We start from the raw sequence: 20617 nt of genomic DNA on the forward strand, positions 1-20617 counted from the left end.
TATGTAAATCTATATAACTTCCCAATATATGTATTATTAAATGATGATACAATAAATTATCAATAAATGAGAAAAATACAGTCGTAAAATATTTATATTTTTTTTTTTAATTTAAACCAGTTGCATACAAGAGACAAAAAGATGCTGCGTGGATGCTGCGTTAATCTGGCGCATTTTTATGCAGAATATAATATCGAATGATAATAAAACAAGGTAGTAAACATACGTGTACATTACTTTATTATCCTCTAGATATTATTTAAAATTTTTATTTATTACGCAATCAATTGACGCAATATCCTTGCATCTTTCTTTTTGCGCGTATGCAGTCGGTGTAAACGGATACTGATATAACACGGCTATTAAAATATTGCAAAATGTACGAAAGGTTATTTTAACGACATAAATTGTATTATATTAATTTGTGTAATGCAATATAACCAAAATCTATACTGTGTATGAGAGAGCGTATATTCCAAATTATTAAACGATCCTTCTAAATTGCATCAATTGAATTACAGTCTTGCAGCAGACGATTTGATATCTTATGTGATAAATATATGTATAGATATTATATAAAACAAAAACTATACCAAAGATATGTACGAATATTCGGTTGATCGAAAGACTAACTAATTGAAGAACTGATAATACTTCGCAATTATAATACCGCGTTTGTCAAATAATGAATCTTTTGGAAAAATAGATCAGTAGATTCGATATCTATATAATGCTACAAGCGCTAATTGATCGGAAGTAACATCTCAAAAGATTCACTTTTTGTCAAATCGTTCCGTTTCTGTAATTACTACCGCTGCGCACGTGTATCGATAAAAATTGATAAGAATCACATAACGTACGAATAACTATAATAATGACAATTTTGGTAAAGTCCTATGACATTGATTAGTTCGACGGTTAGCAAATCCTTACTGAAATTCGTACTTTTGCACGCAGGAAGAATATTAACAGTTGTCAGTTACGTGTAACGGCACATATGAACGTACGCCAAGTGTAATTACATCATATACTTAGAATATTAGCATGATGCCTTGTGAGTGTATATATAACTTATATACATATTTTGTATATGGGGTTATATTTATATCATATTCATGCGCGTATCCCCCAAAATGGATCGTCGTCTGTCATTTCAATAATATATCGAACGTATTCACTATTTAGCCAGCCTCTATTATTTAACATAAGTAACTTAGGAACGACAACTGTTCCTCAGAACACGTGTCGGAAACCTGATAAGGAAGATTAACTCATTCACTGCCGGTTCTTATTTGTACGAGCAACTCATCGATAGCCTGATTATTCAGAACTTGCGAGAGCGTAGACAACAATGCACTATGATCGGCAGTGAACGAGTTGGTGCAAGCGCAATTAAATTGTAACGAAAAAGAGCGTAGACACACATAACACACAGAACTCAACAGAAAAGATAATCAATTTCTTATGAGAAAAATCATTAAACTTCAACTAAGACTCTTGTCCTACTTGGCTCCATGATTCAGGCTTAAGACTAGATACACGCGATACCAAACAGTCAATTACCTAACTTGAAATTCTTTCTATTTCAGGTTCAACCGATTGTGCTTCCTCTTTTCTGTTCAAGATATTTTTTTTAAGATATACAACTGTCGATAGAGATTCGGCAAAGTGGTTTTTTATTAATTTGTATATGTAAATGAGAAGCGAGTTATTACACTTAGAGTGATTTATTTAAGAATTTTATTCTTTAGAGATAAATCTGACTTTAAAACTTAGTATTGATTCGAAGTCTTTCGCTCTATCTGTCATACTTACAACACGATTATTAATAATAAAATTTTCTACCGCGCGTGCGTGAATATGTAATTAGAAGTGATTTTATATGACCATCAACCTTTAATAATATTCAATTTATAATAATAAATCTGCAAATTTTTTAAAGTTGTATTATTATAATTTTATGTATAGAATAAATATATGATATTAGAAGAAAATTTTTCTCAACCCATTTAAGCCACCAATTAACGCACACTCTTATTTAATATCTTGAAAATAATATTTTTTTTTTTTATAATGAAGAGTTTGTACGGTTTATATTTTGAGTTGTTCGCAAATGTAGGAAATTCTTAAATAAATTCGCAACCTTTTTTGGATCGAATATGCATGTCTCTCTTAAAGTGAAGCACTTTTCGGGAACCACTGCTACTGCATGAAATATATATTTATTTCATAATTGATTATCTATCTACCAGCTCCAAGATATTTTTTCAGAGCTATTCACATAGTCGGAAACGTTATAGGAATCCGATCGCGTTTCTTTTTTCCTTGTCTCGACAAGTGGCGTTCACGAAACATTCGAGGAAACCAAAATCAAACGCGTAATTTCGTGTTGCGCAGCAAAAAGACACGCTAAACCAACCGCTCTAAAAAACGTATCATAGAGGAGGAATAGAGGGTGCGTAAAAAGTGATCGAGGGATCGATATAGACAATTCTGTGTGAGAAGAAGTGCAATCTGATTTCTCACTGTGTGCTACGTTCGTATGAATGTGTTCCTGGTTGTGTGAACGCACGCGCATGTCAGCGAATGTATCCGTGTTTATCTACCGCGTAGCAAATGCGTATATATTTATTACAATATATCCTGATCGTAGTTTTTCTTTTTTGTTTACTGCGTTGTGTAGGAATCTCCAACGAGAAAAAGTTCTATCAGATCGGAATGATCTTAAATGTTGACAGCGTGAAATGGCGATTGTGTGTGCGAAGAAGATCGTGTGTACCCTTTAAATGTTGATTATAATATAATATCTGCCCATTGTAAAAAGCCGTGTGTGTGTGTGTGTGTGTGTGTGTGTGTGTGTGTGTGTGTGTGTGTGTGTGTGTGTGTGTGTGTGTGTGTGTGTGTGTGTGTGTGTGTGTGTGTGTGATTTTGAATGTTTGAGCTTGAACGAGTGTAGCAATTTGCGTAGTTCAACGGTGAATCCGTTGCGTAGGCAATTATTGCCGCGCAATTAGGCAGAAACGCGAAAAAGTTTCGCGTAAACTTCATAATGGATTGTATACGCGCTCGCGTATATAGTGCGCTGTAATACTTTACTTTTTACTTCATCCGCCATATAGGCAATAACAACAATTAATCACGAAGGATTCGCGCGTGCGATCTGCTACTGCGCTTCGTTTAAATTATTACTCGATATTGCTTTTTTCCATATGAAGTAATGTGTGTGCTTCAACGATACTCGCTCATTTCTTCATTCTTTTCACTTGGCAGCGCCTTAAATAACGTAATTCTCAATGCGAGAAACGAGGGGGGAAAAAGAAATATCGCTTAATATTAATACTTGATCGAAGGACCATTGTAAAGTCAAAATTTAGTCAATATATCAATCTTTTTAAATTACATTCATTCATTTGTTGATACCCGAATACCACAAAGCAAACGATAATTGATCATAATTGTTAAGTTAATAGTGCTTTGATTTCATCTATAGAATATTTTCTTATGTTATATACGTGTCTTACAATATTTCATGATTAAATTTATTCAAGTTCCTTGATGATACTCTGATATCATCATATGTATTTGTTTATATGTATATAATACATTTCCTTCTTTTTCCTCTTCTCGTTTGTACCCGGACGTTAGATAATTCTTACTGATTCGCAATGAGAATTTATGTCGCAACGCAAACTAGATCATTGCGATTTGTGTACATACGTGTTTGTGCATTTGTATCTGTATGTGTTTGCGAATGAATGTGTGATGTTAGCGTCTCTCGTTCAATCTTCAGTCAATATGCTCCAAAACTTGTCGGTTTACCGCTCATTTACGTAGTAATGAATTACTTAACAAATTAATTAATATCCGCTCTGCATAATTTTGCCCCTTTTTCTCTCTCCACTTTTCTTCTCTCATTGTGTATATAGGTCATCGTAATTATTATCTTATTATTTATACGTATATATATATCATGTGCAGTCGCACGAGGGGCGGCTGAATACGACGAGTGATCGATGTCGTATTATTTCATCTCGTCTATTTCTCATATCCACATAATTAACTCTTTTTTCATCTAAGTAGATCTTGTAAAAAAAGCTCTTGAGGGTCGCGAATAGGCTCACAGGGTTTAGCCTACTCTAGCCGCGCCTCGCGCATAACCCTCCTCTTTAGTCACCCCATTGCCCCCCAAATAATTATATCGCAATCAGTGGTGATCCAAAAGTCTCAGTACATTAGTTAGTATATTAGTTTTAAAACATCAATAACTATATATACAAATGCATAAAACAATGTTTCAATATATCTGTTCATCTTCATAATCCTCATATCTTTTTTCGCCTTTTATATATATATATATATATATATATATATATATATATATATACATGTATATATATATATATATATACATATATATATATATATCGTTTATATATATATATATCGTTTATATATATATATAATTATAATATATATTTTGCTTTTCTTAGTTATTCAATATGTATATTTATATATATGTATATTTATATTTTCATATTTATATATTTATATTTTTGTATATACTAGATATAGATATATATATGTAATATATTTCAATATTAATATATTTCTCATATTTATATATAAATATAAACGCATGGACTATATATATACTCACATATATTTTGCTTGTTCTTGTTTCTTACAGACTCATTTCTCTTTCTGTCTTTTCCTTTTCCTCTTTCTTTATTTTTTTCTCCTATTATCTGCATTTCTTATATCTTTCCCTCATTCTTTTTCATTCGTTCACTCTCTCTCTCTCTCTCTCTCTCTCTCTCTCTCTCTCTCTCTCTCTCATTTTCTTTTACTCTTACTCATTTGACAACTTATTTGTATATATTACGATCGCGTCTTTTTCTAATTAATAATTGATCGTAGATTTTTTTCAAATATGTATACACATTCATATACATGTATATATATCTTTTTCTCTTGTTTTCAGGAAAGGTTGCCGGAAGAACTCCGATTATCTCAGAGCCGCTATTTTTTTGGTGAGTGCTCTTTTGCGTTTTGATATATTAATCTCATAAAATATTATGTGATTTAAAGAAGTAAACCGAGAAAGATGTGAAATCAAAAGAAATACAAATAAATTAAATTATTGTTCAAAGAAACTAGAATACTATGAAGAAATTGATAAATCGATAAATTTTAATAGTGGTACGATACAGAGAAATCTAAAAGTAGACACACACTTCTTGTGTTTCGTAATAAATGATTGCCTTTTCACAAATGGCGGTATACATCATGTGGAAGAGAGGGGATTTAATATATATATGTATATATAATATATTTAATAAGTAGGTATTTAATTTTCTTCGTAGTACTCTGTTTTCATTAAACATTATTAGATAAAAGTTATCAGATAAAATGTTCAATCAGAAAATGCATGTTTCTTTTCTGAAACTGCTAACACTACTTTTTTGTGAGAATATTTCCTCTTGAGTTTGATTGGCAGTATAGTAAATAATTCGATAATCCTGTTCAAAAAGTTAACATTTTAGAAAATAATTTCATAAAATTTTAATTTAAAAGAATATAAATTATATATTAATAATTTATATTTATATATAATTTATATAATAATATTTATATACAATTTATATATATATATATGAACTTATATGTATGTATGGGAATATAAAATCGGTAGACTATATGAAAGATTCTTTTGATCGTTGTATCAGTAGAACATCAAAACATAAATAAAATTACTAATTTTTTACCTAAATGATACGAATAAAATCTATCTATATTTATCTGTCTGATTTTTTTTTATCTGAAATAAATAGTTCATGATAATATTATACATAACAGTAAATTAAACAATAATGAGTTTTATAAACTAACTCTATCTTTTTATTTAAGTTATAAAATAATATACAATATATGTACAGGCATACACACATACTTTGTAAAGTATGTACGTGTATGTAATAATTAATAAAGTGTGTGTAATGGATTATAAAAGACGTCGTTAAAGTATTTTTTTGGTGTTTTTTTTTATCTGAGATTGCAATCTTATAATTGGATTTTTCTGAATGTTTGAGAGAATTTATAGTAAAATACTGATAACCTTGAGTCGTTGTATTGTTAACTTTTTGAACTAGATCATCGAATTGATAATTTATTGTTTGATCTCTATTCACCGTAGTTTACATCACATTTCTGAATTATTCGGTACTTTTACGGAGAAAAGCGTTATAAAATTTAACAAAAAAACATAATAAAATTTCTCAAGAATTTTTCGCAAGAAGATTTGCAATAATTATCTTCAAATCAAGGATAGGACATAGTAAACTCTTTTATTTCAAATCTGTTCAAAATTCTGAACATTAAACTGCTGTCCATCGCGGTTAAATGGATGAACAATTCCGGAATTCTCTCGGCTTTCTCTTCCTAGTCACGGAAAATTATGACTTGTATGCTTAATTGCGATCTTTTTTCTGTTTTGGTTTTGTTTCTCTTTTTCATTTTCCTTATTTTTTTAAATATTTTTTTTTTATCTTTTCTCTTCTTTGCTTATCTCGCGCGTCTTTCCTTAAGCCTATACGAATTTCGCGGTTACGCTCTACGTTCTGTTGAGCTGGTGTTATGTCCTTGTTTATATGTATGTGTATGTGAATGTACTTGTATTTTAATCCTTATATCTTTCTTACGAAGCTCACCCGTGTTATCTTATATTTTTACTTGTTACTGTTCACGTAAGTAGTAAAGTATGTCGCTTACGGCCGATACGATTGTATCATATTTTTACTATTCATCTCTGCTAATCAAATTAAAAAAAAGTAAAACAAAAGTAAAATATAAATTAAAATGCATGTTGAATACAAAACGCACTGCAAAAATTGCAGTTTCGACTTTTATCCAGTAATATATATTTAACATTAATGCGCAACGAAACAGAATTATTAAATAAAACCTAGCAAACAAGAGAACAAAAATGTGCGAACATATCTTTTTAATTTTAAAGCGAGGATATTTTGTGACTGCAAGCTTGAAAAACTTTACAATGATATATATATATATATATATATATATATATATATATATATATAATAAAAAGATTATGATGTAAATGTATAAATTAATTAAAATTTAAAAAATTAATAATTTTTAACATCAATTATATAAATATGATTATAGAAATATGTAATAGTCCATAAATACTAATAATTACTCATAATTAAGTAGACACAAGAAATCAGAATATACATTAAATAATATAATAAAAATATATTAACTTTATTCATTATTAATAAATTTAATATAATTTGGTACCATTTATTTATATATTAATTTCAATGTATTAACTATTAGAAAGTCGATTAAACTTTATTTATGAAGATCATATTATAAACATATTATTATATATAAATAAACATATTATATACAATATATATATTTATTCAATTGCAAATTTATTAATCGCATGCTTTTATTTTTATCGGTTTTCAAATCAGAATGGCATTGTAGTCACAAATTATCTCTACTTTATGATATATTTAATCATATTTGTATTTAGTCAAATTATTTTCTTTCCAGCAATCATATTTTAATCTTCTATGTTTGTAAATAAAAAAATGTTTCTATTTTGATATTTGATTCGTCACTTCCAATAAATTAAAAATATATGTTAACTTTTGGTTATCATACATACAATATCAATTATTATTAAATAATAGTTATTTTAAAACCAAAAAATTACTTATACTTTTGATTAAAAAAGGCAATTGTCCGGATAAAGTTAACCATTTTTTTATATCTTATGCAATATATTTATTTTAAATATTTGTTTGAAGATATCACACTTCTCTCTTTCTTGCTTTATCAATCTCTGGGCCATAATGAGATATTTTAACATTTTGTTTTGTTCACAAGAGAATGGGCGGTGTACAAAACGTGGGTGACACACGCAATAGTCTGTCCACTCGTTTCTCTTTCCGTACTCTCGATGCATTACTCCTCTCAAATTGAGTTTGCACATCGCACACATAATTTAGGAACTTAAGAATACTGTGACTTTTTGTCAATACTCCCTAGTCTCCGCTATTCTGTCACTGTACGTCTCTTTGTGGTCATGAAAAAGTATTGCTAACGTTCGTTAAGAATTGACTCGTTTTGCACGCATATTATATTCTCGTTCTCTCTCTCTCTCTCTCTCTCTCTACCTTCTTCTCTTTCCTCTGTTGCGTGCACATTTATTGAAAAAAAAAACAAAGTTGCTGCCGTTCCACGTGACGGACGTATCTAATTTAAAGTTATTTCTCTTTTTCTTTTTTTTTGTTTACCCTGTTGTTTAATGCAATAATAATAATAATAATAACAGCACGCACATAATAATCGCGCGTTTATTCATCGTTTATATAATTATAATTAATCGATTGATGACTCGACTTTCTTGCGCGAATTCAAATATAGTAATGATAATGTGCAATAAGGAACTACTATTTATTTAGCGATATCAACGAAACGCGAATGTCCCAGTCATATATATTACGCGCATAATTTATTAAGGGCAATGTGACCCTTGTGGTCAGAAAGAAGAGAGGAATCTTTCATTCGTCTGTTAATGTGTGGCAAGGTTTTTCGTGCACTCATGTACTATATATTTTAACTGCATTATTATTTTGCTACATTAACGATTTCCTTTTTTATGGTGGTTTCCTAAAAATCGAGAAATTAGTGTAATTTTATAGTAAAATTGCATAATGTATGGAAAGAACGATTTACTTTATATCATCCATTTTTAAAAGTGCAATGCTGTGATACATGCAAAAATGCATGCCTAATAAAAATAGTAATTGTTCTAATGTCAGTTAGTACGAATCGAAATTAATATGAAATTTGTATTTATTCCTGTTTATATCATAATTAGGACTTTAATCTAGAAAGAGACCAATAACACAAGAGTTAATTGAGCATAATTGCAACTTACAAATGATAATTATAACTTACGTTGGTAATTACAGGTCATAGCTATATATTAAATTTTTATAGAATGAGCCTGTTCGATTATTAAAAAAAAAATAATATTAAATATCGATTACTTTCTCATGTGAAGTGTTACTTTTTCATTCCTCGAAAATCAATTTTATTCATACATTAATTGAAAAATTTCTCTCATCTTTCCGCGCAATATCATAAGATCACGAGAAATTTAAACCTAAACCAATCACGAATAGTCCATTGGAATCTCTCAATCTTCGCTCATTCACTCGTCAATTGGACCGTATTATACAACTTAGAGCGAATGATATCTTTTGAAAAAAAATAAGGAGCGATCAAATAGCGTTCGTTGAAAACGCGAGACAACGATCTCAAAATTCGACATTTAAATTAAAAATGTCGTTTGTCTCCGCATTGTATAGCATAGTCCAATTTAGATTCGGATTTCAAAAGGGGCCCATCCCTCATTTTCGTCGAGTAGACCTTGGGTCCCTTTTAACATCCACAATTGTATTACTGGAAGCGCGAACGAACGCAACATCCGATGTCCAGCCATATTTTTGCGATATATAGATTATAATATAATATTCACTCTCACGTTTATGTCTTTCCTCGCTAGCCCGTTTAGTCCCTAGATCTAATCGCGACGCTAATTAGCGACCGCGCGTTTTAATTCTAAAATGTAACGCTTTTTTCGCACTCTCACGCACGCTCTTATCATCTTTCTCCCTATTCCTTTCGCTCTCGGTCTTTCTCTCTCGCATAATTTTCTGTGTGTTTCTTTTTTTCTTTCTTAATATCCCCTCATATTCTCCTGTTAAGTTAGTATTTATGATGTATCGTCGATCGATGCTTTGTACATCGGAGACGAAGATTACGCGATATCTCTATGTATACATTTGCTAGTTTTCTTTTTCAACTCGATCTTTTTCCGATCGTTTGATCTCCCTCTGTATGAATTTTAAGTTTGCACCTACATTGGTTGACACCGACGCTGATTAACTAAACTTTCTCTGCCTTTGTCTCGTGTGTTATATATAAGAAGGACTATAATCTAATAAAGGACAAATTGCTAGACTCATACGCTAACCAGAATTAGTTAATCCAGTCTGTCGGTGTAACTCAGCCTTAGACGATTAGACGCCGGGTATGTGTTTCGTAGTTCTTATGTGTGCGCGTGTGCGTGTGTGTTTGTGTAAAGTGTATTGCGGTTGTTTGCCGCTGAAAAAACTCTATCGTATCTTTTTCTTATTTTATCGCGTTGGCTCGTCTATAGGGTCATGCATATACAGCATTATTTTAAATTAATTATACGGTAATTCGCGTACGCGTAATATATGTGTATATGTATATAACGGGGGTTACTGTACTTAATCGGTTTTAAAGCTATACAGTGGCCGATTAGATTCATAACAGTCATCGTCCGGTGCCTCCGGATGCGGAAGCTCCGAGCGGAACTTGAAGCGAGCCTTCGATATCAATTAGAATTACAGAATAGCATAAATCTTTATTGTGATTAGCCTTATTTTCATCCTTGTGTTTTCCTCTTATTTTTTATTTTTTTTATTTTTTTTTTTTTTTTTTTCAAAACAAGGACATTGCTATTAAACAACATTCGCATTAAATAACAGGAGTGTAAGTTAGGCGCAAGCAATATAGTAAAAAAGAAATTATGATAATGATGGCTTGACACACTTTCGATTACTGCAAAATATATTATATATTGCAGTAGACCATAATATTTGTTTCAATAAAGTTTATAGTCATAAATCCAGTGCAAATCATATTCGTTCATTAAGCATGTTTATTCCTTTTGCGACATAAACGACGCAATAGGGCTAAAATGCTACTCTGTAATTCTAACGATATCATCTAGTACTGTTTCTTCCTTCTGGAAGTCTTCCGATATTGCGTTTCTCATTGTTTCGGACTTACCTCGACGGCCCGATAAATTCAACGCAGCTTTCTTACACGTCTCTCCTTCTATCCGCAAATAATGCTAACAGCGTGACGTCAAATATATAACACGCCTACGTATGTAACTCCCTCGCTCATCTGCCGCTATATCCTTCCGTTATTTCGTTGCGCACCCGGGAAAGTAAAACTGCGACAGGATAGGAGAGAAGCACCGTTCCGCCATTTAACCAGCGAAAAGGCACGTTGGGAGAGAAGAAGGAGCTTGAATATCTGCACGTGCAGATGTAGAGAAAGGGCAGCAAAAAAGATCTCTCGATTTATCCACTTTACTTTTTCGTCAGCCTTTATCCCTCTTCTCCTTTTCTCTCTTTCCCGCGTCATCGTTTTTCTCGGCCGCCATTAAATTCCTCAGCCTTTCCCGCGCATACGATTAAAACTTGAAAGCCCAGAAACAAAGTCTTTCCCAGGTGTGAACGCGCATGTGTCTATTTATTATGTAATGTATTTACGCGGACACGCGCAGTGCGCAGGGCGCTCGTTAATAATTGCAATCGCCATAATAATATCATGTAATATATATAATTAATAGTTATAATATATATTCGTGAGAGTTGGTATATATATATCTCTTCCGTCTCTTTATTTGCCTTAAATATTAAAGGTTATCGTCTAATAATTATCAATTATTTATATATTTATATATATATATATATATATGTATATATATATTTATATCTTTATATATATATATACTATTTATATATTCTAGACTTAAATGTTTAAATATTTAGCAATTAATAATATTAATTTAATTTATTATATAATATATATATTGGTGTGTGACCAATATATATATTATATTATATTATTATTTCTTTTATTAATGTGTCGGAGAACGGGCTGGCGTCAATACGCAGTTTCGGCCATAGTTACCTTATAGTGCAGCGCGCGTTGTTTCTTTTCTTTCTGTTTCCGTTCAACGGTCGATCTTCCTGTCGCTCTTCTCATCTTTTTTCTACGATCTTCTCTGGACGTTTTCTCCGTTGCTTCAGCTTTCTTCTCTCGCTTTAGCAGTACTTTAGTAAGTTTCTTCCCTCTATCTACAGTTGCATCCAACTGAACTAAATTATGTAACGAACTAATGCTCTAAATTCTTTTTTAATGCGTTGTTATATATATTCGCGTAATATTTTGTCCGGTTGTTTATACACAATCTGGACTTTGAAGTTGCATCGATTAAATCTTATTTTAACGTTCCTGTTCAACATTATGCATATTCAAATGTATTGCAACCATCGATCATCAGTAGACGTGTATATGTTTTCTTTTTCGTCCAGAGATCATCTACTATGTTTAGCTGCCTCAAGTCGTCCATGTTGCTTATTATATCAGGCGACCGTGCTGCGTTCTGCCGTCTCGTCCATTCTAGTGGAAAAAATATTAAAAGTTCAACACGTTAGATGTTTAAGATCTTGCAAACACAGTCATTTTAATTCATTTCCCAATTCATTCACATAATTAACTAAAAATAAAAATGTGTGTATGTACGTGTGTGCATGTAAAAATCCTTTTTTCAAAACATATTCGGTTGGTTGAGAATGTATAGTTATATTTTGAATACATTGAGTAAAAAGTGAAAGATTATTCGTAGATTTTTTTAAATATTAAAACAAATAAAATTGGTTTTATTTTACTGTTATTAATATTCTATTACCATCACGTAGAAAGTCGTTTCTCGTAAATCTTCATAGATAATGCTATACCAAAATTATAAAATTGAAGAAAGAAACATTGGACTTGGCAAATATCTAGTAATTTTACTTTAACGTAAAATCCATATTCTATTCAACTTCAAGAAAAATATTCTTAATAGCACGCATACCTGTTATTAGGTCTTAACAAGGCTCAATGGTAGCCATTAGTGAACGCCGCTGGTATTAGAGGACCCTGAAACAGTACAAGATATCGTCTCATCAACCTTTCCATAATAATAATGATTATAATACAAGGTCGAGCGCAAAGATAAACCCTTACATTTGCCTGCATATCTAAAATTGCAGCGTGCAATTGCGGTACTTGGCCTTTGAGGTTGTAATCTCTTTTTTGTGCTATATTTTTTTGCTCGAAAGTTTTGCACATAATATAAAGATCATAATAAGTGATATATACGAAATATATGCGAAGGATATGATGTTACACAGAAAGTTTCGGGTAATATTTGTTAAGTATATTAAAATTGCAAAGAGAATAATAGATTAGAGAAATTTATAAATAAGATGTTAGGTATATTTTCGATACAAGTCAAGATAATAATTATATTAAATCATACTATACCTGATTAGAGACCCCCCCTATACAGACCAGAGACGTATTTATAAAATGTGGAATCAAAATATATAGGATGTATAAAGCGTAATAATATATGTACATAGAAGCAACTTTTTTTAAAAATTGAAAGAGATAAACCGATCACATTAAACATAATAATAATTTACTTTTTGCAAGAGGGGGATATTATATACTCATATTTGCTTATAAGATCCATGAAATGCATAAAATTGGTGAAATTGCAGTATGGAACGAAACGATAAAGAGCTTAGTCAATAGTTAAGTAATTCTTTCATCTCGTAATAATTTGTCAGCGTAAAAGGGTCAACTTCTTGCATGCGATAAGAATTTTTAAACATAAAAATGGAAATATTTTTTAATATCATCGATTTTACTTGGATAAATTTGTTTTTATCAATCGTTAAAAAACTGTATGAAAGAAAAGTTGGAGATTCAGCAAAAATATTTTAATAGACTCTCCCGTATTCATCATAAAATGTAAAAGCTTTCTTCGATTAGTTTTCTTTTCATAATTGTTTCCCTAGTCTAAACTGGTCGCTTTCTCTGATCTTTTCCAATTTTCTTCGTATCTCCGTGTCAGCTACGAAATTCCATTTAGTAGCACAAAATTACATTCACGAGACGGAAAGCAACCAGGATTGTTTCTTACACAGTATAAAAAATTTTACAGCTCACGACGCTAACAATGGCCTAGATAAGCTGATAAGTAAATCTTGTACGATGATGTTAATAAAATAAGAAGCGTTAAATATATCAACGACCACGCTCTTCATCCTTTCGTCCCATGTGTTTTTTTTTTTTTTTTTTTTTTCTCGGGAAGGGCCCGATCCGGTGAACAAAGGGGGAGCATTAAGTGGACTTACGGGACTGTAGTTGAGCGGGGCACGGGATACGGCGATCGCGGGGAACGCGGTCGTGGGGGGCTGCGGGCTAGCTGCGGCCTGGACGTAGCTTGCGACTGCGGAATCCGCGGCTGCGGCTGCTGCTGCGGCGGCGGCGCTCGAGCTGTACATGTCAATCGGGCCCGGCGAATTAGCCGCCGGGAAAGACCGTCCCTGCGGTCCACCGTGTCCGCCGGCCGCGTGCGGCGACGCCGGCGGGAATCCGGCCTGCGCTGCGGCCGCCTGGTAGTTGTTCATCACTGCAATTAACCCGCGTCAATGTTCACCCTTTTAACCCGATCGGAACGGAGGTTGTCGTCGTGACGAGGACGAGCCTCGGCGAGGCTCGACCTTGTCTTTCGCGGAGTGTGTAGGTACTTGTAACTTTCAAATTAAGCTTCATTAGGAAGTACCAAGGAACAATTTGACGAAATCCTCAATTACTATGGCAAATTTTCTAATAATGTAGCTATAACCGTTTCAGCTAAAACGATAATTTTAGGCGTTATTAATGGATAAATGTCTAATGATTAATGAAAAAGCTGATCGTTAAAAAGGTTACATATACTTTTTCACTACAATTCTTATTACAAAGTAAATGCGCGGAGCTTCGATTTTCACCATAGTATATATATCTAGTTGAGGATTTAAAAAGATTTAATAGTTTTTTTATATAAGTGTTAAAAAGATGATATTAAGTCGCGTTTAATTTTTAATCATAATTGTAGCGCATGATATTTCAACATCTGAGTGACAATTATTGGAGGTGAATATTTCTGATTAATTCATTCTACCCGTGATAGCGATAGGAGCGTTTTGCATGCCTTATCCCTTTCAGGAATCTTCCATGCAAGTACCTTGAGGCACGTTGTTCCGTTGGCATTCTCCTAGTTTTTAGCTTTTTCGCCTCTTTCCGCTTACTCATATCAAACTCATTTCAGTTGTATAACGGTATGCTTTAGCTAAATCTCATTAGAGATAAGATTCTTTAACTCATATATTATATGTAGTGTGACTGTTGTAACGAGCTCACGCACATTCGTGCATAAGTGAACGACAAATATCTCTGGTCTACACTTTACTCCGAGGACCGTGTATATGTTTCCCGCGTTTAACGATCGTGTAAATTGCGATTACACCACGATACACACACATAGAATACAAGGAAAAGGATAGAGTCCATTTAACGAATTTTCTCGCAATGCATTTCATTGAAATAAAAAGAAGACACTCGTGAAGCGCATTGCAAGGCAGCCTTTACATACGATCATAGAGATAATAAAAAAAGCACCTTGCACATATATATATATATATATAGATATAAGTATATGTATGTATATGTATGACATTGTACAACACGTCGCTGGGACAAGCAACGCAATCGCACGAGGCAATGATGGCGATCGATTTGAAAAGTTTACGAGATACAACAGATTTCGACTAAGGTTACTGCTAGCGTTTGTTCTGTACATTATGAGATCCGTTAATTTTCCTTCGTATTGTTAAGAAGTTAAAGCGGAACAAAGATTGACATTGGTTCGATTAAGAAAGCCAAGCGACAAAAACTAAACTTACCCAATTTCGCATTCAGTTCTCGAAGGAAAAGATCCCGCGTAAGAATATAAACGAGGGAAATTATGGTGATGCGGACAATCACGGAATCTGATGCAATAGAAAATAAATTCAAAATCGAGTTTGTGTCAATATATATTTCTAGAAAGAATATTGCTTTTTTTCTCCTTTTTTTTTCTATTTCTCTTACGACATGATACTGAGTATATTTACTGAAAAAATTAAAAGTTATCAATTTATTTAATAAGTTATTTTACTTTTTGTGCTGATTATAGTGTAAACGAGAAATTTAATAATCAGTTTTCCATCTGTGAAGAATTTCGTAAACTATAATCTTATATCTTTTCTCTTGCATCAAATTCAGTTATTTAACAGAGGATGGGAGAGAACGATAATTGCCAAAAATAATTTTAAACTCGAACTCTAAGTTTGTCTTCAAACAAATGAGCATTGAGTAAGGCTTTCTAACAAATCTAAATTTTCTGATACTTTGAATCTTTATCATGCTTTTCCGTTAAAGCAAATAATTATATTATACGCTGCTTTCAGTAAACAATGTTAAAGAAAATGTGTGTGTTAGTTTTACGAACACTTAATGCGATACTACTGCTAACACATAATATTAAATAGACACGAGCACAATAACATAAATTAAATCAATACAATTGCTATTTATACAGAAACTATTTTCAAACATCTCTTTTTAAATCCTGCCAATGCAACTGTCCTGTTTCGTACATTTCGCGAATAAAAGTAACAAGGAGCGAAATCATAGCGAAACTACTTTGTGTTACTTTTGTGTACGCTCAAAGCTATATTGCACACGGAACAGTATCTCTGTGTGTCGTCCGCATTCCGGAACTTTAGCACTCGTAAAAACTCTGACAGATAGCCAATAAGAAGCGGCGGAGATTAATGCATCTGACTTGAACGATCCCGTATATCGCGTTCGCACGAAAGCTCGTGTAAATGTCATACGATACGTACTTTTGGATTAACGGCGCGGCCACGAAGGCAGAGAAGAGATAAAAGACGACCAGAACAAGGAGAAGGAAGAAGAAGAAGAAGAAGAAGAAGAAGAGGGAGAAGTAGAGTGTGAGGATGGGATCGTAAGCGGGCGGTACGCGAAGAATTTGAAACTCTCTCGACGTTGGGGCGAGGAAGAGAGGGTCCGATGGCGACGGGACTACGGGAAACCGAAAGCACCCCGGCATACAATCTAAAAACCCATTCAGCTTTTAAACTCTTGACAATGGCGGCCGGTTACAAAGTTTTGTGCCGGTGGCATAGAGAGGGAGGCACGCGTGGGAGGACGCGAGGAAGGGACGAGCGCGATTCAAAAGTTTGATTTATTTGAGAGGAGATTGCGGACGGCACGACGACGACGCGACGGCGGGCAGATCGGGGGCAGATTCTAGAGATGGGGAAAATGAGGGGGAAAAAAAGAAATAAAAGTACGAAGGCGTATTTCGCTGCCGGCATCTCGGCGCCCTCGCATGTGCGACGCTTCTCCTGGGGGACGCCGGCGTCTTTTGCTTCTCTCTCTCTCTCTCTCTCTCTCTCTCAACGTTTCTTTTTGCTTCCGTTTTTCTCGCGTCTCTCGACGTCTTCGACAGGAAGCGACCGCGCGAAAGTGAAGAGATGCAAAGCAACGAAAGAGCATTTTAGTTAGGATAATCGAACAATGTTTCTCGTCGCGAGGAAATCTTACTTTATAGAGAGATAAAGATTATCGCGAAATAAAGGTGTTGAAACGAATAGTTTCCGTTGAATTAGAAAATTATGTATGACGACAGAAAATCAACTTTGTGTGGCAGAATTAAGTAAAGTACAGTCTCATTTACTTTGTTTGCATCTCGTAGATATGTAATGTTGAAAGTATAGTATCATTGATTATTACCCGTGATAGATTTTTTGTTGTTTAGTTGAGATTAATTATATAATTAGATACAATTATCAAAAATGATTCTACATAAAACAATTTCATGCAGAGTAATCATGCTTATAAACACATAATCATGCTTTCTGTTGCACGCCTTTATACGAATTGGAATCGTCTTCTGAAATGATGGATATTAACTGAGTGAAATTCAACTTGTCATTGTTTCAGTAAATGGAGATTGATTCATGAAAACTAACTACTAAGCAACCTATTAAATAGTAAAATTGGAAACGTTAAAAGAATAATCTTTCGCAAAATTGTCCATCTTACAAGCAGAATCCAATTTGCAAAAATACCACCGTAAAATACTAAACGATATTAAAATGAGATGGCAGAAGCTGATTCGAACGTAATACTGTTTTCAACATTTTCGCAGTATTTCGTTCAAGCGATCGTAAATATTAATTCCAAACGGATAGCGCACGATCTTTATTACTCGCGATCTCGCGTGACTAGTTAACGAAAAAAGCTATCATAGCCGAAATTGTTTGCATTTCCGGGTGAATCGATCGCAGCGCGATGAAGCGAGTAGAAAAAGCGCAGCCAAGGAGAAGAAAGATTTTTGAGACGTACCAGAAAGTGCTTGTGTAAGTAAGGGCGTGTTGTTGTTTGGGGTGAGCTGTCCATTGGTTAGATCCACTGAAACATAAAACTTCAGTCAAAACTGCGCCACTCTTGCAATGCGCGTATGTGCTTTCGCTATTCATTTCCGTCGATTATCACTCGACAATATAGTCTGGAAACTGATATATATATATATTTTTTTTTTTAAATGAATAAATAAAGGATTAGAACGAGAATAAAGAAATGTGATGACACGCCAGATGGATGACTGAAAGGAAAACAGACGCAGAATAGTGATTTTCCCGAATGTGTTGCTTTGTCAATCGTCTCTCTTATTTTCTCGAGTTTCGTCCGGAGGATGTCGACGACCGTCGAGTATGCGTGTCTTCTGCCTCTCGTCTTCGACACTAAAGTGCGAAAAAATAGCTCTTAAACGTTCGCATATAGGCGATAGTTCTTCTATCAGAGAAAATTACATTCGATGGATGAGTTTGCGCGTGTTGAAACACGTTGAGAGGAAACACATCGAAAATAACGGAAGCGCCATACGTCGCCGAAAAGTGTGACAGGTGTTTCCTCTAGGCACTTAGAAAGCTTTCGCGTACTCGTATCATACGGTATCAGCTTTCTCCATCGAGCAAGGATGCTCGAAACCGCGTTGGCGTTTACTGCCACGACTACAGTTTCGATTCGGATGCATCGACTGGCTGTGGCAATAATGGAACCTACGAGTATCGATCGCCGTCGAAACTACGGTGCGGAATTCCCTGGAGTAGCACTCGATGCATCGAAATGCACTTTGGTATTAATATGCATTTTCCGTACGCAACAGACGAAGGCAGAAACGTACGAAACGCGATAAACGAGGCGGGACGATTTGAGAAGAATTCTCGAAGAATGATTATACTTTGAAAGCTCGCAAAGATAGGATTTCTGTTTTAGATAGAGAAAGAAAAAGACAGAGAGGAGAGAGAAGAAGAGAAGAAAGAGAAAGAGATCGATGATGGCGAAAAAAGTACACGAGTATATATGTGTGCGTGCGCGTGTCAGAGATAGACAGACGAGAAGAAAGAGGTATTTCGGTGTGTGTTTCGAGTAAAGTGAATGTCGACTTCATACATTTCTTCCGGAGTGCATTGCGTTGGACGTGTTGCATCGGCGCCTCTGTATACGCGCGGCCTGCATTCTCACTTCCTGTTCCGTGGTAGTACACCGCCGGCACTCCTGACATTAATAAAGAACAACAAGAAGGCTGAGAATGATGAGAAACAAAAACGGGGACGGGGAGTATGATCTGTAATGCGAATTGTTATCAGGGGCAAAAAGGAGTGGATAATTTATGTTAACGTACTGCGTGAATTAATACACTTCAAAATATGTGTAGATTCTTTATAGTTCTCAAATGCGTAATCTTGTACAAATATTACATTGTAACGCATGTAATATTGTATTTCAAATTTAATATCACATATAAATTGTTTGAACACATAATTTAAAAAATTCCTTCTTACGTTCCTTATAATATTTTCTATTTTGTAACGTTTCGCTTTTATCTTAATCATACCATTTACATTTTACTTTTATTATATTTTCTATTTTATTAATAATTTTACTAGCTTATTCTGTATTTATATTTCAACTGACATTTTGAAAAATTAACTTTATTTTTTTAATGCAATTATCTGCAACTTATTCGCGACAAATTGTTACTATTGCTTGCATATTAATAGATGTTGCTCCTTTCTTGTTGCATTGTTGGTAATTTACATAGATTATAATCTTCAAAATGAATATAATCGTCACGCATTACATAAACATTTTGAGAAAAATTAAAAAGAAAAATTATACTAAAGGATCAAATAAAATATTTAATATCAACATATGTGTAAAAATAATCTCTCAATTTAGTAAATATAATAAATTTCATAATATGTTATGTACGTGGGAAGATTGTGGAGAAACTGAAATGCAAATAAAATGCAATGGAATGACTGGCAATAAAAGCGGAATAAAAGCTTATATGTTTTCATATCTATGGGCGATCATGGCGTGAAATGTTAAAGATTAATTTTTCAGTGTAATAAAGCGTTTTTTCCTAGTAGCGAGATATAAGATATCTCAGAAGTCGTGAATTTTACATGAGTCACAAATATTAAATTCAAAATAAGAATAATCGCGATTGCAGACAATATTTGTAAAAAAATGCAAAGCATAAAATATAATCGTAATATTCTCTCATCGCTAAATTAAGAAATAGCGCGTTTAATATATTAATAAGTTTTGAGAAATTTCACGAATATATTTGCAAACTGAGATATGCTTATACCGTAAATATTTTTTATTTAGATTCGAGATTTAAGCTTTCAAAAATATGTATACTTCTGTATATACTTTTTGGACTTTA

General features: G+C 33.3%; 1 protein-coding gene across 14 annotated transcripts in view; it reads right to left on the minus strand.

The window, feature by feature from the left end:
• Window positions 1-4784: 4784 nt before the first annotated feature.
• Rbp6 (RNA-binding protein 6) overlaps window positions 4785-20617 on the minus strand; it is a 602105-nt gene continuing 586272 nt past the window's right edge. For 7 of the 14 annotated variants that reach the window (XM_072896313.1, XM_072896315.1, XM_072896316.1 and 4 more), the window contains 3 exons: window positions 19333-19437; window positions 18223-18288; window positions 12859-14395 (listed from right to left, as the gene is read on the minus strand). In XM_072896313.1, the coding sequence (XP_072752414.1) occupies window positions 13926-14395; window positions 18223-18288; window positions 19333-19437 (641 nt within the window). In that variant the 3' untranslated portion in view covers window positions 12859-13925. The other 7 variants (XM_072896319.1, XM_072896314.1, XM_072896325.1 and 4 more) reach the window with 5 other exon arrangements.

This window comes from Anoplolepis gracilipes, chromosome 7 (genome assembly GCF_047496725.1).
Source record: "Anoplolepis gracilipes chromosome 7, ASM4749672v1, whole genome shotgun sequence".
NCBI lineage: Eukaryota > Metazoa > Arthropoda > Insecta > Hymenoptera > Formicidae > Anoplolepis > Anoplolepis gracilipes.